The 26,199-nt window shown below is 46.9% G+C and overlaps 1 protein-coding gene across 1 annotated transcript in view; it reads right to left on the bottom strand.

Moving 5' to 3' along the window:
* Positions 1-23,698, bottom strand: part of LOC144754121 (E3 ubiquitin-protein ligase TRIM39-like) — a 215,306-nt gene extending 191,608 nt beyond the window's left edge. Inside the window, exons 1-3 of the mRNA XM_078641688.1 lie at positions 23,271-23,698; positions 21,055-21,150; positions 1,872-2,102 (exon numbers count right to left, since the gene is read on the bottom strand). Coding sequence (XP_078497814.1) covers positions 1,872-2,102; positions 21,055-21,150; positions 23,271-23,681 — 738 coding nt within the window. The 5' untranslated portion in view covers positions 23,682-23,698. The remainder of the gene's footprint in view (positions 1-1,871; positions 2,103-21,054; positions 21,151-23,270) is intronic.
* Positions 23,699-26,199: the final 2,501 nt, after the last annotated feature.

Here is a 26,199-nt window from a genome sequence, read left to right as displayed (position 1 = left end):
CGCCATTTAAAACTACGTAGGTTTCCGACTTCACTTGACCCCTATGCACCCGGCTCCTCTGGGATAGGTAACACGTGTATCTCGGTGTTCTCAAGGGTGCTGGCCTCAGAACCTTCTATGTTTAACTGGGTTTGCTTAAAGTCCTCTCTGAAGTGTCTTTAATCTGTAAAATTCCAAACGTGACTTTCCCATAGAGTTGTACGGAGCACGCGTCTGCGTTCTCACACTGCACCAGTCCTCTGTGGGTCCCCTGTGCCACTACCTTGGGTGGTTCCTTGGGGTCCCAGCAATTCTACGTGCTCTAGGCAAGTCGTGGTTGTTATACCACTTTCTTAGTATATGGTTTTGTCGCCCACTGGAGCCCACTGTGTATTGTGCTATTTACTGTTGTTCTAGTGATTTAATATTGTGTGCTTTGTTCTCTTATCTCATAAAGAGGTTAGTAGAGAGTGTTTAGTAATAAATACATATGTTTTATATATCTTCCTTGTGTGGTTCGCCTTTCATTTGGTCATTCAGGAGGTAATAATCTGGTAAACCAAGCTGCTTTACATTCCTTCGAGACTTAGCCTGAAGGCTGCTCTCCATAGCTACCACTAAGATAGCTTTCAATAAAGGTTGTCTTTAACCTAATCATCAATAAGGGTTTTTTGGACTAGTACAAGGTATCCATTTTAATTAGTGGTCAGCATATACCAGGACAACTTCTCACACTTGCGTCGCTGCTGGCCTCGATTGTGAACTTCGTTGGGGGACTTAGAAACCAGGTCTGTGTGCATGGCCACTGTTGGGTGCTTTCTTGGGCCGGATGCTCGGTGTGCACTGTGCTTACCATCCCCCCTCGTACAGATGCTTCCGCTATATACCTCTGGGCATATTTACAAGCCCCTTGTGCCACAGGTGGGTCACTTTTAATATGTGAAAAAGTGACGTACCAGCAGCGCAAGTGGCTTGTAAATAAGCTCCTTTTTCTTACAATGATCATGTTATTGTGCTTCAGTTATTGCCCCCGAGGACATGAGCTGTTGTGTTTGTTATTATAACCATCATTTTCTAGTATTGGCATCACCCTATGGAGTGTTAACAACATTGTTAATTCCATTTGCTATAATACTGCAACAACACATTTCAAATGACACCAATGCCACTTCTATATTGCTCGTTGATACACTGTCATACTACGGTTTCCAGTGCGAACTTAAGTGCTGATATAATTATTAATGTAGAACTGTGATCTGCTGTTTGTGATGTAACAAAATCCCAATAAAGAAATATTATTTAAAAAATCATTATCTTTTCTAAATGCCTAATTATAGAGCTCACTGTTCGCCCTAACATGAGGTTGGTGCAGGTAAAATATGAGGAGTCCTTCATTAGGAGAAAAGTAAGCGCTGTAGAACAGAAAGAAGTGTTCTCACACTTCAGAGAGAGTTAGTTTCTTTCCAATTCTCTCAGATTTTGCTTCTCATTATGCTGCACATTTTTATCCCGCCTTTTTTGTTTACAGTTTGTGCCCTTACCTTCATATGCTAATTACTGTCACTGAGATTGGTGTGCTACACTGTCCCTAATAGAAAAAATTTATAAATATAAACTCATCTTTATATTGAGATGGGTTATTGACATACATGTGATTCTGTAAGAAGTTAATGTAAAGTCAACTGTTTGTATATGTAATTGAGCTCCCAGCATAAAAGGGGACAGTATAGAAATGTCTGTCTGTATGATGTGTGCCTGTCGGATTGCATGGTGTCACTGTGCATTGACCCTGACAGGAGATCATGTGTGTTCCGCCGACACATTTAACACTGCACACAAAATATAGAATATTCACTTCTTTCTTTTGTTGTATTTACCAAACAGTAGCTCACCTTCAGGAGTTCCCACGCCGGCGCCTCACACTTCTTTTCTATCTCCGTTATCAGGGCATTCAGAGATGTGATTTGATTGGACAGTTTGGTGATATTTGCATGTTCTACCATGATGATTTTCTTTTCCATCTCCTTCAGTTTTTTGTGCAGTATTAGCTTATTTTCTTTCAGGAGCTGCTGCAGTTTTTCAAACTCAGATTCAATTGTTTCATTCACAGTTCTTAACCTGTCCTGTCAGAAGCAAAGAAAAGATGGTTAGATGTTAAAAAGCTTCCTACATGCCGTCCCAAGAGTGGGAGTCCAGAGGGAGGTGGAGACAATGATAGTTTCCCCCAAACACTACTGTGCTTTTCCTAATTTCTGACCTGCAGCCTCTTCCCTTCTACTGTCTTCTGTCCTTCTCACACTCCTGCCCTCTCCTTTCCCTCAGACACCCCACGAACTGTAGAGAGGTGAATTTGTGAATCTGCAGAGATGCTCGAGCCATGGAGAAAGTGCACGGAGGAGAACCCACTGCAGGCAGAGATCCTCTGCATGGAGCGAGTGCAAGGAAGAGAAACCACCGCTGGTAGAGACGCTCAATCCATGGTGCGAGTGCAAGGAAGCAAACCCACTGCAGGCAGAAACGCTCGATCCATGGAGCGAGTGCAAGGAACAGAACCCATTGCAGGCAGAGACGCTCGATCCATGGAGAGAGTGCAAGGAAGAGAACCCACCGCAGGCAGTGACGATTGATCCATGGAGCGAGTGCAAGGAAGAGAACCCACCACAGGCTGAGACGCTCGATCCATGGAGCGAGTGCAAGGAAGAGAACCCACTGCAGGCAGAGATGCTCGATCCATGGAGCGAGCACAAGGAAGAGAACCCACTGCAGGCAGACGGCCGATCCATGCAGAGAGTGCAAAGAAGAGAACCCACCGCAGGCAGGGACACTCGATCCATGAAGTGAGTTGAAGGAAAAGAACCCACCGCAGGCAGAGACACTCGATCCATGGAGCGAGTTGAAAGAAGTGAACCCACTGCATGCAGAGACAATCAATGACCCAGAGACTGGCTGCATGGAGAGACTAGCTGAAGTCAAATGTGAGTGGATGTGACTGACAGGAGTGAATGTTAAAGAGGTGAAAAACGAACTTTCAGTCCTTGGGATGGAAGACACAATATTTAGTTAGTGCAGGCTGCCCCAGTGCTGCAAGGACATTGGCTCTGTTCGCCTAAGAGACGCTCAAGGAGTATCCTTCTATAGCCCCCATTGAGAGTGATGTAGAGTTACTAATGTAGTAATTTCATACTCAATATTATACCAGGATTATGAGTTTTGTGCTATGAAAATGAGAGATCAAGAATTATCAGATAAAGCAATGTCACAGCACCAGCTTCTTCATGTAATTCACAACAAATTCCTACAGAGGATGGGCGAGGAGGTTGGTGTGACATCTTGCCCTAGCCTGGGATAGGAGGCTGTGAGTTATCAGATAAGGTATGTCACACCCTAGCATAGAATAACAGGGTGTGAGCCATCGGGTGAAGTATATCACACCCGAGCCTGGAATATGAGGGTTTTAACTGTTGAAAGAAGTTTGTCTCTCTGGCATCACCATGATGAGCTGGAGCCAGAAATACTGTGGAGCCAGGTATGTCTCCACTCCTGGTGAGGGCCTGGGCTCCTGTGATGTGTCACTAGTATACAGGTAGAGGGGCGTTCTTCTGTATGTTTCACTATTATAGTATATTGTAGAGGATTGTGCTCCTGTGTGTGTCACTAGTATACAGGTAGAGGGTTGTGCTCCTTTGTTGTGCACTAGTATACAGGTAGGGGATGATGCTCCTGTGCAGTGTCACTAGTAGCATAAACAATAAGAGAGAGAGGAAAAAAGGGTCATGTCCTTCTCCCAGAAAACAATATAAAGCAACAATTGGGACGGGCCCTGGGAGGAAATCGAAATTCACTGCATCATCAGGCCAGGGAATAAGGGAAACCGAATGGGTTTTTAGAAGAACCCTCACCCACCAACCTAGTTGGTGGCATGCTTCATCATCGGTTCCCACCTAGGGTGCCTAGTGCTAAGGGGCCGATTATGATGGTGGACGGACCTGAGTCCGTCCGCCACCATAGAGTAGAGTAGACCTTCCGCAGTGGCTGCGGCGGTCCCTCCGTGCAGATTAGGATGTGACCGCCAGGATGGCGGTCACATCCTCAATCTTTAACATTGCGGCGGGTGCAGCTTCAAGCTGCACCACCCGCAATGTTAAAAATGCATGCACGGCATTTGCGTGCACAAAGCAGCAGGCACCGCGCGGTGCCTGCCGCTTTGTCCACGCAAATGCAGAGGGGTACCATAGGTACCCCCATGTGCACCCCCCACCCCCCTTCACCAAGGGGGCCCGCAACAGGCCCCCGAAGGCAATGTCCGTATGCTTTTCCACGGCAGAAAAGCCGCCATGGAAAAGCATATGATTTCCACCATCCTAATATGGCTGGCGGTGTCTGATTGACACCGCCAGCCATGTTAGAGCTTTTCCGCCGCGGTAAGAAGGCAACCACGGCAGAAAAGTTGCGGACGGATTTTGAGACCCACCGCCATCCTAATTTGGCGGTGGGTCTTTTGTGCCTCCGCAGCAGTTTTCCCGCATCCTCCAGGCCGGCGGTGGCTTCCGCTGGCCCGGAGGATGCGGGAAAACCGCGATCCTAATCGTGCCCTAGGTGTGCTTCGATGCCTGATTACAGCGTAGCAAGTGTTTTTTTTGACAGACATGAAATCCGTGTAAAGGTTAAAATTGTCTCTAAGATCCTCCTTCAAACCTTAAGTATTTTAATGCTGAGGTCCTGGGACAAGATTAAAAAGAAGAGAAGACGGATATTATTAAGAAAGACTTGGTCTAGAATATCCTGGTGAAGGTCTACATGTTTCAGCCTTTGCACAGTAATTTGATAGGCTTTCTTCAGCACCAGAAAGTGATTTGAGATCAAAAGGCCTCGTCAAATTCCAGTACACACACTAAGGTGTGCTTTCAATGTACGGGTGATTCCATTACTTATGGTTTTCCACATACGCTGTATTTGTAAGATAGAAGTAACATCACTATTCATTGTTAACGTGACTTTGATGGGTGCAAAATGTGGTCGATTGACACGTATGTCGAATCTGTAAAACAAAATAGCAGCACTACTCATCGTTACCGTGACTTCTGGTGTAAGTGGGTGCAGTGCCTGCTAAAAAACACCATATACATAGATTTCCTGCAGGCATACCTTTAGAGAAAAAAAACCAAGAGGAGGCATGCAATGGGGATTTTTTACACTAAAACCTCGGTGCGTTACGGTTATAGTGTGAAGTTCATTGAACCCGAGTTTGTATCAAAAGCAGATATTATACCACTCATGCAATAGGATGCTGTCCACAAAGTCAGGAGTAAAAAACTGACAGCGGAGAGCCATGCATTGTGAGGGTGCGGGTAATCTTTCTTTCAGTCCCAACCCTTCCAAAGAGGAATTTAAATTAAGGAGACTGAGAACTACGTGAATCACAGCAAAAAAAATTTTTTTTAATGAAGATTCATGAAAATTTGGGCAGAGAGCAAAAGAATAACTAATCACTTTGTCTTAAGCAAATCTAAAATCTTACATAAGCGCATTTGCTCGTTATCAACATGGATCCCGGCGGGGAGGCAGGACTTGTAGTCACACACTAGGGACAATGTGGAAAAGAGTGGACTGTTATATGGAAGTATAGAAGCGCAGGGGCACTTGTAGATGGTAAGTCAAGAAGATTTATTCACGTAGTAATCCTTCAGGCTCTCAATTACAAGATGACATTAAGATCCTTGGTAAAGCCTGTAGATGCCCCACCAGGAGCAAGGTCCTCTCTGCTCAGCCCATCACACCAACTGATTCCCAGCTACATACAAACCAACTCTAACATTCCAAGTGACCTCACCACAGGCTGAGCAGACAGGCAGAGAATTACAGTGGGGAGACTGCAATAGTAAATAGCACATTACAACATGGACCATCTCCATAAACAAGTGTATCTAGTTGTTGTAAGGCCTCCCGCCTGTCTACGAGTAACCCCGCTTACTGCATCAAGGTCACCCGCCCGCGTAGGTACCTATTGTGGTCCTGCGACGCAGCATCCCGGAGATACTCCGTAGTTAGCTAGTGCTGGTTAAATGGAGCACCCAGCCGTCGCCTGCTCATGCGCGTGCACGCAGTAAAAGGTAACAACTTCACTTTGAGCCCACATGATTGGCTCATTAAGGCCTACAGCTATAGAGGTTGAATTTTAAAGCGTGATGACTATACAATGTTTTGTAAAAAAAAAAAAAAAAAAACGGATAATTCAAAGAATACTTAAAACCTCCAAAAAATAATAACTCATGCCTCTTAACTGTCTTGCAAGGAGGATGTGACTAAACACATTTAGAACATGATCGTATCTTGGCTAGTTTAAATAGGTTTGTATTTACATGGTGGGAAAGAGTCACGGGAATTAGGCATGGACCAAGGTGTCCGGTCAAGCACATGGCTATCTACTTGTCACGAAAGGAGGCAGTCCTGCCATCAAGTTGGGGTAATGTGGTCCAAGATGTTTTGATCAATAGACTGACTTCCTAATTACTGTTTTAGAAAGGTGTTATCTTAGTGTTAAAGAAGCTTAGCTAACACTGAGAATTGGATCATATGAAGGTTAGGATCTGGGCAGAGTGTCTAATCACTATAAAGAGCATTCCAAGGGGTGGTATCATTCAGACCCTCTTTTTGAGTTGATAAGCGGTAGACCCATCTTTGTTCTTTTTCAAGTAGGTGACTCTGTAGTTTTGATTGACTTTTTTTCAATTTGTTCTATTACAACCCATTGTAGATCGTTAGTATTGAGCGAACCATACAATAGGGTATGTTAGGAGAGGAATTGCCTCCAAAATCGGGAACTGGCATGTACCCCTGCACTGAGTGCCTGACTGCATGTGAAACCGGTACCTTGACTTTTTGTGAGGCCCGTAATCCCCCTGATATAACATGTTCAAGGAGGCCTAGGTCTATCCTTGGTAATGTGCATTTCAAAGCCTGTTTGCTGATGTGGCGAGGCGCGTGAAGCGGGTCCTCGTTACCCAGATTACACAACTTCCCAAGTCCTAAGTTAGACACCTGAAGTGGTGGTGGCCGCATACCACGTTCTGTTGATAACTAGTTATGACCAGACCGTTTTCCTGTGTGGATGAGAGTCCAGTCAACCGTGCTGTTTGGTGTGAGCCCCAGACCCTTGTGCTAACCTTTCGTGTACATGTCAAGTGCATGTCGGCATGGTGGATGTATAGCACATGTAATAGTACTCTGTGTATAGGAAGAGTCTGAGTAGATGATTTCTTGCTTAAGGAAGGCTGTGCTATGTAGAGTACTTGAAGGACTGCTGTGAAACCAGGGCTGGTGTCTGCAGAAACGGACAGTCTTCCAGAGGTGAAGAGACATTACCTGAAGTCTGCCCTACTTGCTGGAAGAGCTGAAAGTCTTGCTACCACCTAGAAGTCTGCCTGGTGAGAAACAGAAGAAAAGTTCTAGGCGCTGCAGAAGCAGAGTCTGTCCAGGATAGAAGCCAGCAGATTCTCAGGATGAGAAACACCTAGAGAAAGTTGACTGTCAGTAGGAGAGAAGTCAGATAGCATCGGTGTTGTGTGGGGACTACTGGCTCTCAGGCCAGTTCTCAATACAATCTGTGCCAAACTTTTCAAGTGGCGGGCTCTACCGGCCATTAAAGGCACTCTCCCGATTTAAAGGCCAAAGCGAGGGCCTTTAACAAGGGAGCAGGCCTTGAAAGGCTGGTGTAGCACACTACAGAGGGCTCTAAGGCTATTAGAGCATTTGCCACTAGAGGGCAGAATGTTCTAATTAGTCAAACAAAGGCCTCACTGAATGACCATGTGTCCGATTTAGGACTGCTCTCATGCGGGGTACCGCAGGGATCGGCACTTTCACCATTGCTCTTTAACGCCTACCTCCAGCCCCTGATAGCGGGACTGAATGATATGGAGTGTTAAATCGATAACTACGCTGATAACACCCAAATTGTAATTCGGATAGACAATTCCACGACAGCTCATATAAGATTCCAAAACATTCTGAAATACACGGTAAACTGGATGACGGCCTCCCTTAAAATCAACCCGGACATAACGGAAGTATTGGCCGTCACCTCAGATTCCAACCCGTTGAAAGAGGTCTTTTAACCAAAAGAGCTCGACGTCTACCCAGAGTCGTCTGTGGCTGTAAAAAGTCTGGGTATTAAAATCGAGGCCAAGCTCACCATGACCCAACAGGTATCAACAGTGGTGGGAACATGCATAGGCATACTGAGACAGCTGCGTAAGCTCGCCCCATTACTCACTTTTAATACACTTAGAATGAAAGTATCTGCTTTGATACTATCACGACTGGATTACGGGAACACCCTGTATATCGGCCTCCTGGGCAACCTCCTGAAGAGGTTGCAGGTGATTATGAATGACGCTGCTAGGCTTATCTTTAGAGTGCCCAGACGAAACCATGCATCACCCCTCCTTAAACAACTGCATTCGCTCCCTGTCAGACAGAGAGCAAAATTCAAAGGCATCTGTATCGTACATAAAGCCATCTATGGCCAGCCCCTAGCTACCTCAAGGGCTGTCTCGCCAACTATACTCCTATTAGGGCGCTACGGTCCTCCGAGTCCAACTTTTTGACCTCCCCCGATTTAACAAGTCATCGAAAGGAAGAAGAGCCTTCTCCTCATCTATCCCCAACATTTGGAACAACCTGCCGGAGAACATACGCAAGGAAAACCCCCTCCTACCGTTCAGAAAGAAACTAAAAACAGTACTTTTTGTGGAGGCATGGGGCGCAATTTGAATCGTTCTCCTGGACTCCACCGGTGAAGAGAGACCATTCAGGACTTATCTTAGCCTTGGAAGTATCCCAGCATTTTAGTAAAGCGGGATAGAACACATACTCGGTGGCACTGCCCGAACCTTCTATCTTACTGGACTGTGTCAGTGTGGGGTGATTTATTTTACACCCGCCCAATATCTTTTCAGAGCAAAATCGGATGACCTCTATATTTTGATGCCATTATCTTTCTTCCTTCTTCCAGTGCTTATTCGGGAGATACATCATGGGAAGGTCCATTTAAAGCCCTAGAATTTGGGGCGTCCAGAACATCCTTTAAGGCCCCTGAGCGTGTTGTGGACTTGGTGCCCCTCATTGTTTTATGTGGATTTTTTGAAATTATATATATTGTACATAGCGATCTCAAGACTGAGCCCCCTTGGTTGTTTATTGTCTGGACTATTTTGAAGAAATTCCACACGCCAGAAGGAATCGTACACAAAGCATATTGCGCCCTGACGAAGGAACTGTGGACCATCTTCCTTTCCGAAATGCGCGTCGGCGCCTGTCTGTTTGGTTGTTTGTGATTACTGATTTCTATTGTATTGTTGTATTATTGTCTTTCTGTTATTTAATTTGTTTACATGGTGTGTAGTGTGTATGACTGTTGGACTGAGTGTGAGACTGGATGATGACTTTAGGATGTTTGGGGGTTTACTTATTATGTATATGTTTCGCTGTGAATTTTTGTGAATATTATCATGAATATTGCTTTTGTTAAAATTGATAAAAAATAAAAAAGAATTATGATTTTCTAAATGAGTTGGGACAGTGTTGATATATACTAAATGTTGGATGTACCACCTTTAGAGTTATTGTGTGTCTAGGAGAGGCTTTTGTTCTTGATTGCGCAATTTGAATCCCCTCTTGTGAAGGCTAGATCTTTGTTTCTGACAGCGCTTGGAGACCTGCAGGTGATAATGCACTTGACAAATAATAATGAACATAACATAACCAATGGGGTTGAAATCCCCGTGGGCTCCATGAGGCCCTTGTACACAGCAACAGCTGTGAAACAATAACATTGGAACGTTGATGCTCGAGATTTTTGCCGGCCATTAGAAGCCCGACACACTCCATTGTTTTAAGAGAGCGCTCAACGTTCCAATGTTCTAATCAACATTGTATCGTCTTGTGCCCTGATATGTGCCTGCGCTGTCTGATGTAAGAACTTCCCCAAGACGAACAACCATCAACGTAGATGCAAAAGCACTGACACTAGCCTGGGAAGCCACAAATACCAATAACAGCTGTTCACTGAAGACCTGATACAACGTCACAACTGCTGTGAGTGGCCGCATCTGTCAAAGACGAATGTCACTGTGAAAGTCTGCTGATCTGATTGTCGCCCGAAGTCCATACAAGGGGGGGCCAATAGGCCCCCACGCAAGCATGGCGGGGCCCGGCCCCTCCCACACCCCGTCCCTTTCGGGGCCGCTTGCCCCGCGCCCTCGCCCCGGAAGTAGTTGTGCGCTTCCGGGGCGAGGGGGCGGGGCCGCGGCGGCGAAAGGGTTAAAAAGCCTGGGGAGCGCGGGAAGCGGCCTCTTTGTGCCCGCGCTCCCAGGCTCGCGCCTCGCCCCACCGTGGGGCCGTGTAATTTTCTCTTTTTCTTTTATAGTCCCGCATGGAGAGCATCGCAATCAGCGGGAGTGGAGCTGCGGAGCCCGGGAGAGCAGCAGACGATGTCTCCGTTGTTCGTCGGGGGACGGGTGCTCGCTCCTCGCCCCGCCGTGGGGCTGTGTAATGTGCTTGTTCATTTTTATTGCAGGTGTGCCTCGTAGCTGCGGGAGGACTGCGGTGTTTTCCTGGATCCGACGCGCTGCTGAGGGGGAGCGGGAGAACTTATGACCAGGCGGCGTGCTGATCCGGAGAACCCTAGCTGCGGAGGACTGATCCGGGTTCGCGCCTCGCCCCACCGTGGGGGCTGTATAATTTTCTCTTTTTCTTTTATAGTCCTGCATGGAGAGCATCGCAATCAGCGGGAGTGGAGCTGCGGAGCCCGGGAGAGCAGCAGACGATGTCTCCGTTGTTCGTCGGGGGACGGGTGCCAGCCGGTTTCGGGGAGGCTTAGGCATGCAGGTGTGAGGACGGGGACATGTCTGCCGGACTGCAGGGGAGGAAGCCATCCATGATCCATCGCTGCGGCTGTGCGTGGCTGTCCTGGCGGCGGCAGCACCTGGAGCGCGGCGGCAGCACCTGGAGCGCATCATGGAGAACTACAAGCAGAAAAAGTAAGCCCCCTAGAAAAGTACTGTGGCGCTTTGGTTGTGCTTCCGGTTTATCACAGTGACCATGTTCGAGGTTATGACAGCCGTGTCGTTATTACACATGCTGAGTGTGTCAAGTATCACTTGCGCTATGGCAAAACGTTTTTCCTTGTTATCGCCCGTTGAGCAAATAACACGGGAAGGTAATAGTGTTCGGCTGACATCCCACTGTTTAAGACGCCTTATTACCAGCATGACATTCCCTTGCTTCTGTGTCTCTTTAGTAATTCGTGTGGTAAGTAACTTGAAGGGGACCGGGAAAGCCGAGGCTCGTAAAGACGTGAACTGTGTTAACACCGTGGGTAGTACTCTCCAGAAGGGCTGGAATGTTGCGGCACAGGATGTGCCTGCTTGTCGGTAGGGAGACCTGTTGGTGCTTGATTTACGAACTGGGGATGTGGTTTCGTGCCTCGGTATCGACGCTGAACATCCTGTGAGTCTGGACAAACTCACTTAATCTCAAGGCCACCATGAGACACACTCGCTCTATGCAGTGAGTGCAAGTGATGTATTTATGAAACAGCAGCCTCAGTACCCCTAATCATTTCATCGGTCAAATTTAGTGGACACATCTACTTGTGATTTAAAATGACTACAGACTATGCAAATAGAGTTATGCAAGGAAATCGGGTTACATAATAGCTATCTTAGATTGGTTACAATGTGCTTAGTGCATTGATTATAAAACTATATTACTCATGTATACGGGCAAATGCTCCTCAAACTGTAGGCTTTGAACCGTGGAAATGACATAAAAGAAACCGTCTGATTATTCCATACAATTATTCGCAGAATAAGACTTCAAAATTCAGGGCGATAAATATTACAAATAATTTGCAAAACGAAGGTGTCAGGCAAGACCTGAATAAGCATTGTGTACATTCCAGGGTTATCTTAAAATATCTATCAACTCGGAGAGGCCTGTCGTTGTTTCCATATCAAAGACATTTGCAATCACTATTTTGGTCAAGCGGAACTGACTGTCCCTCAGAATGGCCCATGTACAGATGTTGTAAAGAGCTCACACTACCAGATTCATGGTCGGGAATTGGTGGACAGGGCGGTACATCTCAACCACAGTCCTGGTCCCTCAATTCTACTTCTAATCGAGTGATATAGGCACTTAATTGCATTTATTTAGCTGGTGGTGCTTGTCGATTTGTGTGTTTTCCAGTGAGTTTCAATGTATTACATTAATTTTGCTTTGTGCTGCGTGTGGTTATGACGCTGATGGTGGGTTCTGTATACCGATAAATCGTCTGCAAGTGTGAGTGATACGAGGAAGAGGGGTCACCCGGCGAGTGGTAACAGAGCCCCCCTTGCATTGATCTGTGCTGGCAGAGAAGCACACGCTGCTGTCACCTGTCTTTGCGAGGGAAGCTTTACAATAGAAGTGAAAGGGGCCAGTGTTCTATTATAAATGATCTTTGAATGCCAGCAGATTGGTGCAGAAGCGCCTTCTTAGAAGTAGTTCTACAGCACAAGTCTGAGCGTTTACATTGAGGAAAAGCTTTTAAAAGTTATTTGAAAACGGATGCAGTTTAGGTTATAAAAATGACTGTTAGCAGAACGGAGGAGAATTAATATTTTATGCCCAAGCAGTCAGGGAAATAAAATAATTTGCATGTTTACATTGGCATCAGGCTGTGTTAAATATAATGGAGCCGACCTGACACCGCCGGGCTTACACGGTCGCATGATCTCCACATTTAAGCTATCACATGTCACAGCGAGCGGTCATTATTTGAATGACCATAAGACATTCTGCTGTACATCCCGGTACTCGGGTTATCGTTAGCGGCTATTGTGTGGCTCCCTTTGGCAGACATTATCTCTATAAAACTGAGGGTTGGTGGACAGAGTAGTACTGCACGTGGGTGACAGAGTATTCTGTACACTAAACTCTAGCCTGTCCCTATGTTTTACAACAATTATGCTTAAATGACATAAAACACATATCTCGTAAGTAAGGTAGATAGCCAACGAAAGCTGAAGCAAGATGATAGGCTCAACTCCTTTCTGTATAATGAGCCACAGTGGAATAATATTTGATGCTAGAGGTGACGCGATCAGTCCACTTCAATTTCGAATGCCCAAAGTGGATGTACTGATGTTTACACGGTGATATCAAGTACTGTTTGGCTCCAGTTTGGTGGAGAAGGGTGGCCCAAAAAAATGGTTAGACTGGCAGACCATGATGCAGAGGTCTGGCCCGGGACCAGGAGTAAATTCCCCGTCTGGGCGGGTTTTGGGCTCTATTTACCAGCAACTGACAGCCCCTGATGTTCACGAATTTTCATTTAAGTAGAATAGTGGGGTAGGAAAAGTACTATCCCACATCCTATCACACCTGTTTACAAGCAGATGGGTCCAGTAAATTGTTGACCAGGGTGACCACCTGCTACTGGGGAGAAGCAATCAGGCAGTGGGGCTCTTAGCTCACAAGGTAATCGAAAGGATGGTTCAGGGCCACAAATAATTGCCTGCTGAAATTGGAAGATCTTTATCTCTGTCTTTAAATCAGGAATGTCCAATGTAGGCCCAGGAGGGCTGTATCCATGACAGATTTGCAGGATAAGCAACAAGTGTTAAAATGTGTTATATTGAGATGCACTGTACCTAAATGCATTTAATATGTTAATTCTAATCTCAGAGATGCTGCCCATTGTATACCTACAGATGCACTGTATCTAAATGCATTTAATATGTTAATTCTAATCTCAGAGATGCTGCCCATTGTATACCTACATTTGGGCAAGAACACTTTAAACGATCATTTGTCAGATTGGTTGAGTGCAAGGAGCGTGAAAAGCTGCCCACGTGGGGTTCAATGCTGTGACATTAGGATGACAATTACTGTGCCCTTGTTTTCCTTTCTGACTCAGCGACAAGACAGTCGTGGTTGCTATTTATTCGGTGAATAGACAAGGTAACCATAATTGCTGGGCGGGCACTGTAATCTGACCCAGGTTGAACACCCTCCTTTCACTGACCCCGCCACCCCACAATATTTCTTTCTGGGTGCGGGGATTCTTGTTGTTTCAGAACGTCCTCACTGTTCATAAAATAATAGGTCCTGTCTGGTTCAACAGGAGGGATCTCAGTAAACAATATTGTGTGTCCGCTTCACCTGGGTATCCGCCCACAGACCAAGCTAATGGTAGTTACAACGATAACATGGCAGAGTGGTCTATGTAGTCAATATATCTACCGGTAATATTGACAATATTAATTCAGGGTTACCTGTGTGCGCTTGCGTGTCTACTTAACAGCATTGGGCACTAAATTCCTCCCCTCCTGTTCTATTGCCTGAATGAGTCAGCCGTACCAAATGTCAGCCAGGAAATTGACATTCCATAAGTGTGCCTATTAGTTTCAGGTAATCTTCTCAGAGGACATTTAGCAAGCAAAGGACCCACTATAGTAGAGTGGATCTAAAAAGAAAGGTCGTGACCATGCCTAAATCCCATCTCTGATAATGCTGATGCTCTTAGATGGGCAGGGGGGTCGGACAGATTTGCATCGGACCAGGGCTGAACTGGGGGAGGCAGAATGGGTTAATGAACGGTAACACATTACACTCTGATCGGTTGAAACTAATGTTGCATCATGATTTGCAACAAGTGTCGGTATACTATGAATTGATTGGAAAATCATGTGTGGCAGCGGGAGGGCCACCTGTTACATGCAACTTGTTAAGGGAATGATGCTCAGTTGGGTATCATAGGAATAATATATATAGGTTATGGTTGCCCCGTAGTTATATTACGCGTTACCATTGTCAGCCACGGTCGAAGCCAGCAGTCAGGCGCGAGGGGTTCGATACTTAGAATACGTATATCTCATCAAGTTGTGATTGGGTGGGTGCTAATCCAAACAGACGGTTCCTTTTAAACTGATATCCTAATCATCCTTAAGGAATCAGGAGGGCGCTATGGTATTCAGGGGGGACTCCATGCTTTGTGTCACTGCACTGCACACTGGGTAGTATTCGCTAATGAAGGCCATTTTACTGGGCACTCTTCGTAACACTAATCCAGTCACGCTACAAGGGACACAAACTGAGACTATGCGCAACACTTAGTCGGGAGTGTTTGTGAGTATGCATCCGACGCTAATCGTACCTCAAACTTAGCAAGTGATGGCAATGTAAGACTTGCACGTGTACAGCAATTATCGCCAGGAACACTAATGGTTTGTGTTTATCTTTTCCATTTATGTATGGCCGGGTCCATGGTGGATATATGGAGTGCTCCGCATCACAACAGCTGCTACAGGTGGACAGCCCAAGGGATGCTTACGTCAGGTAGAGGATGGCAAGCAACAACGCAAGTGTGATGGGCGAGCGATCAAAAGACGCAGGAGGTGCCAACACAGAGTGATTGTTTCGGTGTGTAAGCCCTTAATTGGGCTGGCGGCAGTAATGTAGCAGGATGTTGCTTCACAAAAATGGCAGTATTTGCCTTAACAGGAATTATATACCTACAGTAACGGCGCCTGTGCACGCAGGGCCACCAGTGTCAGCATGGTATATGCATGGATCACCAATTGGTAGTGACTGACAACGGTAGAGATGGGACAGTACACACGGGTGTGCATTCCTAGCCTCGGCAACCCCAGGAGTGATAGGCCTATGCAACGCCTCAGTTCCCCTGTTCAGGAAGTGGGGACTTCCATAGTAAAAAATAGTGCCATACACTTAACACTTTCCGAGCGTAGTGGCTAGGTGTGGATGGTTAGCAGACTGTACAGTATGCCACTGGGAGGGGTAGAATGATAGTACCAGGATACCCCCGGGCACAGCATCTGCAGGGACCCTCGATGGGTGTGCCCCCACACCCTCATGCATTATAGGACATGAGGTAACGATGACCAGACTGCACCATGGGGGGCTCAGTTTTCCCCAGGCTGCACGTAAAAGGGGGGGGGGACTAGGCGAGTGCAAGGAGTCACTTGGTGAAGAATCACTCGTTAAAGAGGATCAACACTTGGTTTGAGAAACTGTTTCATACACATTAATCGCAGAATATCCCACAGGGGGTCATCTCAGGACCAAGTAGACTAACAGTCGGCTGATAATGAGGGGTTGACGTTTATTAGAGGCTCTACTCACAGGGTGGGGGGTCCAGTGGACAGAGTCGGGGATGCCCTAGGGATAGGGAACTAAATAGCAGGGGTAGAGGGTTTTTTGGTTTAGGAAGTTATGACCTTTCAGTGTAGGCGGTTTGGGGGGGGCCAGATAGTCGGTCAACTACCTGGCCTGTGGCGGTAAGGTCATTAATCGGTGAGCAGCATTTTAAGGTCCTTACGGGGGGGCGGACCCATTCACGAAAGGGGCCGCCCGCGGGAGGGGCCATTGGTCTCTCTCAGAACTTCAGGGGCAGGATATGATATCCCGTTTTAAAGGGTGCGGGGGAGGGAGTCTACGCTTTCCTCAGGCTGGTAGCCATCCCTCACAACACTATGACGTCACTAAGGTGCGCGAGTGTCTGGGCCCTCCTGTTATGGTTAAATGGAGTTCAGGGAGCGCACGTGGGTGTAACGTGCCCTGGGTTGCGCATGCGCATCTCCAACGTGAGAGCGCAGCTGTAAAAGGATCTGACACCGGTTGGCGACCTTGCCGTAGGACTTTATTAAAAATATTAGAATGCAGTTTAATTTTCAGGATGATTAGATTCGGTTAGGAAACTCGCTGTACTAGCTATTTGTTAAGGTTAGCCCATCATACCATGTCGAAACGGATGTCAATCTAATCTTCTGAAAAGTGTGCATTTTAATAATTGTCAGAAATGTTTATTTGATTAAAATTTTTGATTTGTTTTATATTTTAATAAATACGGCCAGGGGGGGGCCCTGTACCCCCTGACTTCCAAAGACCCCATGTGTTGACTGGTTGAATTGGGTAATTCAGTCAGTGTTTTAAGGGGGGAGGTGGCCGGCAGTCCAAGACCATGATACAAGGGGGGGCCAATAGGCCCCCACGCAAGCATGGTGGGGCCCGGCCCCTCCCACACCCCGTCCCTTTCGGGGCCGCTTGCCCCGCGCCCTCTCCCCGGAAGTAGTTGTGCGCTTCCGGGGCGAGGGGGCGGGGCCGCGGCGGCGAAAGGGTTAAAAAGCCTGGGGAGCGCGGGAAGCGGCCTCTTTGTGCCCGCACTCCCAGGCTCGCGCCTCGCCCCACCGTGGGGCCGTGTAATTTTCCCCACCCTCCATCCCTTATTAGCAGTCATTTGGGGCCTGGCAAATGGTAAGTATCAGGTTTGTCAATGTGCCGGACTATAGGTTTAGGGGGCTTGATCCAGTAGGCCTTGTATTTTCCGTTTACTGGAAGGTAGAACAGAGGTAAATATTTTGTGCAGTGTCGTGATATTTTAACTAATTCTTTCCTTAGGCCTTTTTTCCGCTTACAGGAGTATGTGTATATGTATATGTTTTGTGCTTTGCTGTGTATTAACGATTTTCTCCTTAGGCCTTTTTTCCTTTTAGAATAGCAATGTCGTATTTATTATGTGTGTCTGGCGGTAAGGTCATTAATCGGTGAGCAGCATTTTAAGGTCCTTACGGGGGGGCGGACCCATTCACGAAAGGGGCCGCCCGCGGGAGGGGCCATTGGTCTCTCTCAGAACTTCAGGGGCAGGCACAACACTATGACGTCACTAAGGTGCGCGAGTGTCTGGGCCCTCCTGTTATGGTTAAATGGAGTTCAGGGAGCGCACGTGGGTGTAACGTGCCCTGGGTTGCGCATGCGCATCTCCAACGTGAGAGCGCAGCTGTAAAAGGATCTGACACCGGTTGGCGACCTTGCCGTAGGACTTTATTAAAAATATTAGAATGCAGTTTAATTTTCAGGATGATTAGATTCGGTTAGGAAACACGCTGTACTAGCTATTTGTTAAGGTTAGCCCATCATACCATGTCGAAACGGATGTCAATCTAATCTTCTGAAAAGTGTGCATTTTAATAATTGTCAGAAATGTTTATTTGATTAAAATTTTTGATTTGTTTTATATTTTAATAAATACGGCCAGGGGGGGGCCCTGTACCCCCTGACTTCCAAAGACCCCATGTGTTGACTGGTTGAATTGGGTAATTCAGTCAGTGTTTTAAGGGGGGAGGTGGCCGGCAGTCCAAGACCATGTTGACCCGAGTGAGGCTGCTGTTACAGCTCAACACTACTGAAGGTGCAGCTACAGGAACGGGTACGCCCAGCACATCCACCAACACCACGAGAGCCGCAAATGCACAGAGAAGGTAAATCAGGCCTAACTGAGGACAAAATGAATCAGCAAAGGTTTCGGAGAAATCTGCAGTGTGAGCACTATGGTGTCTGCCCGTGGGAACTCTTAGAGACGTAAGTACTTGAACTGATCTACGCAGCAGCCAGTAAGGAGATTGGTGTTAAAGGGAAGCTGTGCATGAATAATGCCTCGGTCCCTATGACATACAGGGGACTATAAACATTAGAACTCCTAGTCGGGCACTTAGCCCAACCTAGCAGATCCAGAACAGGACCGTGCTGCATCGCCGAAGGGTTCCCTGCCACAGGAACAGTTAAGCCAAGAACTGGGCTTTTGGGACCCCCGGGTACATACCGTCATTGGAGCTGCAAACCCCTAGACTCTAATGCCTTGAACTTACTAACTGAGTCCAAGGTAACAACTCTTGAGTACGGCCTACTAGTGTACATTCCCTGGATGCGGCCATCAGTGAATGGGGAATAACACCGAACCAGTTGCACTATAGATGGGAGGACAGGGAGTGGCTTGACAACTACTAGAGCCCTGACCTCAAGGGGTGTGTGATTTTGTTTTTGAATGTTGTTTTCCTTTGTTTGTGTAGTTAGAATTAAAACACTTCTTTTTAGATAAAAATAAGTATTCAACTGGACATTGAATTATTTTTCACACTCCACGCACGTTGAGTCATGAGTCATGTTCACTGATCTGTATCTGAGCTTACCACAAAGGAGCCTTGACTGCTTGAGCTACACTACCCATGTGAGATTCAGGTGCAGAAGGGGTGCTTGACCCAGGCGAACAGGATGCATAGAAGGGGGAGCCCCGGGACATCGGGAGTAAAAGGTCTCAGACACCTTGGTTGGGTCCAGTAGCCGCGTGACCCTCTGAACGGAGTTCTGATACATGCACACACAAACTTACAGAGGCACACTCTCTTACATATGCACAAATGCATAATCGCGCTTGCGCATAGATGCATGCATATACTCACAGATTCATATCTCCACTCCGTGCACACATAACCTCACAGAGGCACACACTCACAGAGATACACACATTAGTGTGCACACTCACAGATGTATAGATGCATGAACATACTCTCAGATAGATATCTCTGCTCCATGCACACATAACCTCACAGAGACACACATTCACACAGAAGCACACATTAGTGTGCGCACTCACGGATGCATAGATGCATGCACATACTCACGGATGAATATCTCTGTTCAGTACATACACACCATCACAGAGGCACACTTTTATACACATACACTCATTAGTGTGCAAACTCACAGATGCATAGATGCATGCACATATTCACGGATGGATATCTCCGCTCCGTGCATACATAACCTCACAGAGGCACACATTCACACAGATGCAAACATTAGTGTGCACACTTACAGATGCATAGCTGCAAGCACATGCTCACAGATGCATATCTCCGCTTCATGCATCCATAACCCCACAGAGGTACACGCTCACACAGATGCACGCATTTAGTGTGAGCACTCACAGATGCATAGATGCATGTACATACTCACAGATGCATATCTCGGCTCTATGCATAGATAACCTCATAGAGGCACACATTCACATAGATGCACATTAGTGTGCGGACTCACAGATGCATAGATGCATACACATACACAGATGCATATCTCCGCTCTGTGCATACATAACTTCACAGAGGCATATATTCACAAAGATGCACACATTGGTGTGCACCCTCACAGGTACATAGATGTTTGTACAAACCCAAAGATGAATATTTCTAAACAGTGCTACACAACCCACAAATGCCCACTTTTGCATAGCCACACCCATGCTTACACATACTCACAGAGCACACACTCATAGAGGAACACATGTACTGACATACTCACAAATATTATGTTGCCATATGCAAACCTATAGACAGGCATTCACATATGCAAGTACAAACTCATGGAAAATAAATCCAGACCAAACCATGCACAATCCCCTAACACACATTCACACATATGTGCAAATAAATTTATTTGCATACTCTGAGGTTCATTATCCACACATGCACGCACACACACACAAGCACTTATTTATGTCCACAAAAACTGAGATGCGCAGACTAAAATGCACTCCCAAAGACAACTTCAGAGCCAATCATATATGAACACATCCTAAGATACGCACACATGTGTGAACATGCTCACACAAACTAGTACATACTAACAGCCAGATAATGCCACAATTGTACATACACACACAAGTACAAACGATTTAAATAATACCTTAACCCCTTCGGTGCTCGGGACGCCCCCCGACCATCATACATCACATCACGGTGGGTGTGTGCAGAGGACGGCCTGGGGCCGTCCAAACCCCGCCCACTCATTAATTCTCCCGCACATCGCCGAAGGGGTTAAGGTCAGCAGAGTAGTTAGGGTTTTTGTTTATTTTACAAATCATACCTTACAAGGTGGCTAGGTGAAACGTAATAGTATTACATATATATTTGTTTTTGGCCACCAAACAGCCTTTAGGAACCAAGAAAAGTTCTTGTGTAAAAAATGTCTTTGAGCACACTACACTTAGTTTATTTTAGGACAAACCTTGGGTAAATTTGAGCCCCAATTTCCATAGCAGTGACTCGGGTCAGTGAATTTACCTGGTGGGGATGACAACCCATTCTTTTGGGTGACTTGTCGGTTTATGTATGTTTGTCCACGCATAGACACGGCACAGACATGAACAGGCCCACAGGATTCACTGCTAGCACTCACCTTCATATATTTATATTGTTCCTCTTCCTTGACTTTAGACTCCAGAATATATTCCTCCTCTTTCTTCAGAAGATGCAGCCGCTCTTGAAGTTTTACCTGCAGAGATGAGAATGCAAGCATTATGTAAAGATTGACAAGGTGTGGTCTCACTTGCAGAAAAGACTCACTAAAGGGACATCTGCACAAGCCCTGGGCCAGATTCACAAAGGTAAACTTCAACCAAAGTTCTAAGTTCATACCTAAAGCCTAACTTTACTGCCAGTAAAGTTAGACCTTAGGTCCAAACTTAAACTTTTGGTCTAGTTTTACCTTTGCAAATAAAGCCTAGCCCGGCACTTACCTGTGGACTCGAGTTCCTGATTGTTTCAGCCTGATCCAGTTGCTGCCGTTTGACCAAGTGACACCACCGCTGCCCTGGTTTTCATGCCCGGTTTTTCTTGACCGGGTTTTTCTCATTCACTGTTCTTACCACCAAAAGATGCCCTGCCCACCGGAGGCCCTACTTAGCACTCTACAACGTCTACATGACGCCCCTCGCGGGCAGTGTCAGAGCCCATGGCATCAACATAGTATCCTTACAGACTCCACCAGCACCACCAAAGCAAACTTCGCCAACTGAATAAGTAATGCTACTGCTTGGACGAAAAGCAACGGCCTCCAGCTCAACACAGACATAACATTGGTCCTTATCATTGGGTCCAATCCCCCTGGGATGTCTTTTGGTGGCCCTCCTAACTTTGCCCCTCACCCTCCCCTACAAACCATGGCAAGAACCTTGGGATCATACTGGAGACCAACCCCTCCATGAGCAAACAGATCAATGGTGTTTCCTCATCATGTTTCTTCATCCTGCAAGATTTTCCTGTGGATACCACTTAGCACCAGACTTGAAATGCCCACTTCTTATGAATCCCAGCCCATGTTCTACGCCAGCTCCAAATCACCCTGAAAAAATCCACCAGACTCATTCTGAACATCTCTCTCACCTCACTAATCCCCACTGGCTCCCAATCCAGGAAAGATTTATGTTCAAGCTACTCACCTAAGCTCAGACAGCGCCCAACAGCAGGGGTCAAGCATACCTCAACCACCACTTCAACTTCTACCAAACCACCAGACACTTTTGATCGGCGTCCTTGGCAAGAGCACACCTATCTCTCATCAAGAAGGCCAGAAGCGGAAGACGCTCCTTCTCATACCTCACAGCCAAGACATGGAGCAGCCTCCTGCAACACCTCATAATCTCCCCCTCCTTCATGGACTTCCAAAGGAACCTCAAGACAAGGAATGACCTCCTGCAACATCTCAGAACCTCCCCCTCAATCATGGACTAAAGAAGGAACCTCAAGACGAGCCTCTTCCAGACGAAACAGGCATGATCACCTCGACCCCCCTCAGGCCTGCCCTACTCAGTACCTTATACCCTCACGGGTGATGAGCTGCACTCTACAAATCTCCATAACAATACAATACAATATTGTAAGTATAGGCGCATATTATACAGATTGTAAGTGCCAGTCATACATATCAGGAATGTAAGTTCAAGCCTCACATATCCAGATTGTAGGTACCAGATCCAAGTATCATGGACAAGAACACAGACAATGGTGGCCCTTCTTTAGGCCTATTTATCCCTGGTAAACTAGCTTCATCATTGGCACTTATTGCTAATTGATAAAGACAGCACTTTACGCCTACATGCCTAACAACATGTAGACGTGGCACACTAGACAAGAGAGAGGGGCCCCACAAACCAAGGGGACAGAGCACCTTATTAACAGTAAAAGCAATTCTCCCCAATGGAAGCAAATAGGAAAAACAATCACTCCACAGTCTTCACTCACACCACAAAGATCTACATCCATAAATCCGTAACAAGTCAATGTTAAGTGTGCAGTTTCAATTTCTAAAAGACTACCAGAGACCAGCCTCATACAGGGTTGCACAGAGTAAGAAGTCAGGGATATTTGTGGGTGTTCTGGATTCACAAGTGAGTCTTTAAATCGTAAGGAGGATACAAAGTATGTTTGCGGTGTTAATTGATCAAAAATCACCCTAAAGGTCCTGTAGAAAAGGGTACCTAAGAGCATAAAATATGCATACAACCTGTGATCCAAGAAAACAGACATATATTCCTTGTATTTTGTACAACTTTGCAGGTTCCTCAAAGGGGTTCATATTGTGAGTTTGTGGTCCCTGAATGCCCACAGACGTACCTTGTACTCCTCGGCAGCCTCCTCAATAGGACTTGCTGAGTGAGTTTTATGCTCCTTGGACTCCCGGCAGACCCAGCATATCATCCTTTGATCTTCTGCACAGAACAGCCTCAGTTTCTCTTCATGTTTCTCACACAGATTCTTGTCTGGGGGCTTCACAGGGGGCAGATGAAGCTGTTTTAACATTTCCACCATGTTCCCCAGCTGCCTGTTGGGTCGGAGGTTTATCCCAGATGTTTCCCTACACTGTGGACAGGGGAAGTTTCCATCTCTTCCCTCCCAGCTCTGGGTGATGCAGGAGCGGCAGAAGTTGTGTCCACAATCGATAGTCACCGGATCAGTGAAATATTCCAAACAGATGTAACAAGTGGCCTCTTCCTTGAGGTTCCTGAGCAGAGCTGCTGCTGCCATGATTCAGAAATGCAAAAGTAAACTTACGTTTCAGTTTATCTCTCTTTGTGAAGTGGGTGTGTCTGTGTATCTGTCCCTTTCTGTGTGCACTAGGACTTCCTGGTTCATGTTACACGCACAAAACAGGACTGACTCCTCTGTTACTACGCTCACCTGTGCTTTACCTGTGCGTTTTCACCCTTCTCAGCTCAACACACGAGAAATGTGTTATGTTCTAAGATTCTGTGCACAGCTGCCACAGCTCTACCAAGGAACCCCCCCCCCCCCCCCCCCTTGAGCTGAACACCCCCTGGTGCTCCTGTACCAGGCCCCTCCCACAGCTCTACCAAGGACCCTCACCCTTGCCCTGAACAACCCCTGCTGCTCATAACCAGGCCTCACCCACGGTCCTATCCAGGGTCCTCACTCCTGACCCAGTCCTGAACTCACTGTGGAATACCGTCGGGTGATTCAATAGATCTATTACAAGTTTTTCCTCCACCACCCTACTCTTTTCATTGGTCCTTAAGTATCTCTATAGCACCAAGCAACCTACTAAAGGTGTGCGCTGCCCTGTAAGCAATGCTCTTTAAGTACATCGGTTACTAAGCGCAAGCTACACTTTGCCAAATTGGACACAATCTCATAGGGCACAAAGTGAGATTTCCAGGCACTGTACAACACACAAAACCTGGCACTCCCTGGCACTGGCCAGCCATTGCCAGGGAGGTTGATTGACGTGTTTAGTGTTAAGTGCTGGTGTAAGATGAAAAAGTACTTTCTAAAAAGACAAGGCTGGGCTGGAAATTGAATATATTACTTCTATTGGTTCTGAGCTCGTGTCTCCCCACACTACCTCCTGTAAGTGCTCCCCCTCATCAACCTGTGAAGCCTGTGTGTGCTCCCTCTCGCCACCCTATGAAGCCTGCGTGTGCTCACCCTCACTACACTGTGAAGCCTATGCGTGCTCCCCCTCACCACCCTGTGAAGCCTGTGAGTGCTCGCCCTCACCACCCTGTGAAGCCAGTGAGTGCTCGCCCTCACCACCCTGTAAAGTATGTGAGTGCTCCCCTGCCACCAGTGAAGCCTGTGAGGGCTTCCCCTTACCACCCTGTGAGAGCCTATGAGTGCTCCCCTTCACCATCCCTGTAAAGCCTGTGAGTGCTCCCCTGGCCATCCTCTGAAGCCTGTGAGTGCTCCCCCTCACCACCCTGTGAAGCACGTGAGTGCTCCCCCTCACCTCTTTGTGAAGCCTGTGTGTGCTTCGCATCCTGTGAAGCCTGTGAGTACTCAACCCCGCCATCCTGTGAAGCCTGTGAGTGCTCAACCTCACCTCTGTATGAAGCCTCTAAGTGCTCCAACTCCCTACCCCATGAAGCCTGTGAGTGCTGCTCTCACCTCCTTGTGAAGCCTGTGAGTGCTCCCCCTTGCCACCCTGTGAAGCCTGTGAGTGTTCACCCTGTGAAGCCTGTCAGTGCTCCCTCTCACAACCCCATGAGTGCTCACCATCGCCACTCAGTAAAGTCTGTGAGGTCCCACCCTCACCACCCTGTGAATCCTGTGAGTGCTCCGCCGCGCCACCCTGTGAAGCCTGTGAGTGTTCACCCTGTGAAGCCTGTCAGTGCTCCCTCTCACACCCCCATGAGTGCTCCCCCTCGCCACCCTGTGAACCCTGTGTGTGCTCCCCCTCACCACCCTGTGAAACCTGTGAGTGCTCCCCTCGCCACCCTGTGAAGCCTGTGAGTGCTCCCCCTCGCCACCCTGTGAAACCTGTGAGTGCTCCCCTCGCCACCCTGTGAAGCCTGTGAGTGCTCCCCTCGCCACACTCTGAAGCCTGCGAGTGCTCCCCTCGCCACCCTCTGAAGCCTGCGAGTGCTCAACCTTGCGACCCTGTGAAGCCTGTGAGTGCTCCCCTTCGCCACCCTGTCATTCAAAAGCAACAAATGTCATTCTAGCCCAGTTTTCACTACCAAAGTAGGGCGGACCCTGGGACATAAAGTGCTCATAATTTTAACCACCATACCTGCCAAGGTTTCAGATTGCTTTCGTGTGAAATTTTCATAATTTCAGTGTAATTATGAGTGAATTCAATAACTATTACTGACACTGCTGCGCAAGCAAAATCAAGCAATGAAGATGAGAAAAAAGTAAGTATCAGAAATTACCCCAATTGGTGCTATATGAAACTTAGAAGTAAATGGCAAATTTTGCTTCAGTGTGCTTTCACTGAAGTAGTAATCATATGTCTGAAGCAGCCAAGCAGCCTGTGCCTCGCTGTCCTGGCCGAGAGGTCCAAGAGAAGTCATCTGTGTTCTCAGGGTCATCGCAGATGGCAATGAGGGCAAATTATGTGCCTCTTCCTGGATGGAATCCTGGTTGGAAGTCTGAAAGTATGGAATTATCTTCAATGGATTGTGACATCTGGGCGAAAGCTGCTCTTTCTATCAGTTTCCCTGTAAAAGTACCTTTTGTGGGTCCAGGTTTGTTTTCTTAAGTAATGAGCATATGGATGACTTTTTTAGATCTTTTGGAAATATTC

This window comes from Lissotriton helveticus, chromosome 5_1 (assembly GCF_964261635.1).
Source record: "Lissotriton helveticus chromosome 5_1, aLisHel1.1, whole genome shotgun sequence".
In the NCBI taxonomy this organism is placed as follows: domain Eukaryota; kingdom Metazoa; phylum Chordata; class Amphibia; order Caudata; family Salamandridae; genus Lissotriton; species Lissotriton helveticus.
Note: the sequence above shows the minus strand (reverse complement) of the source record. Positions and strands in the feature narration are given on the sequence as shown.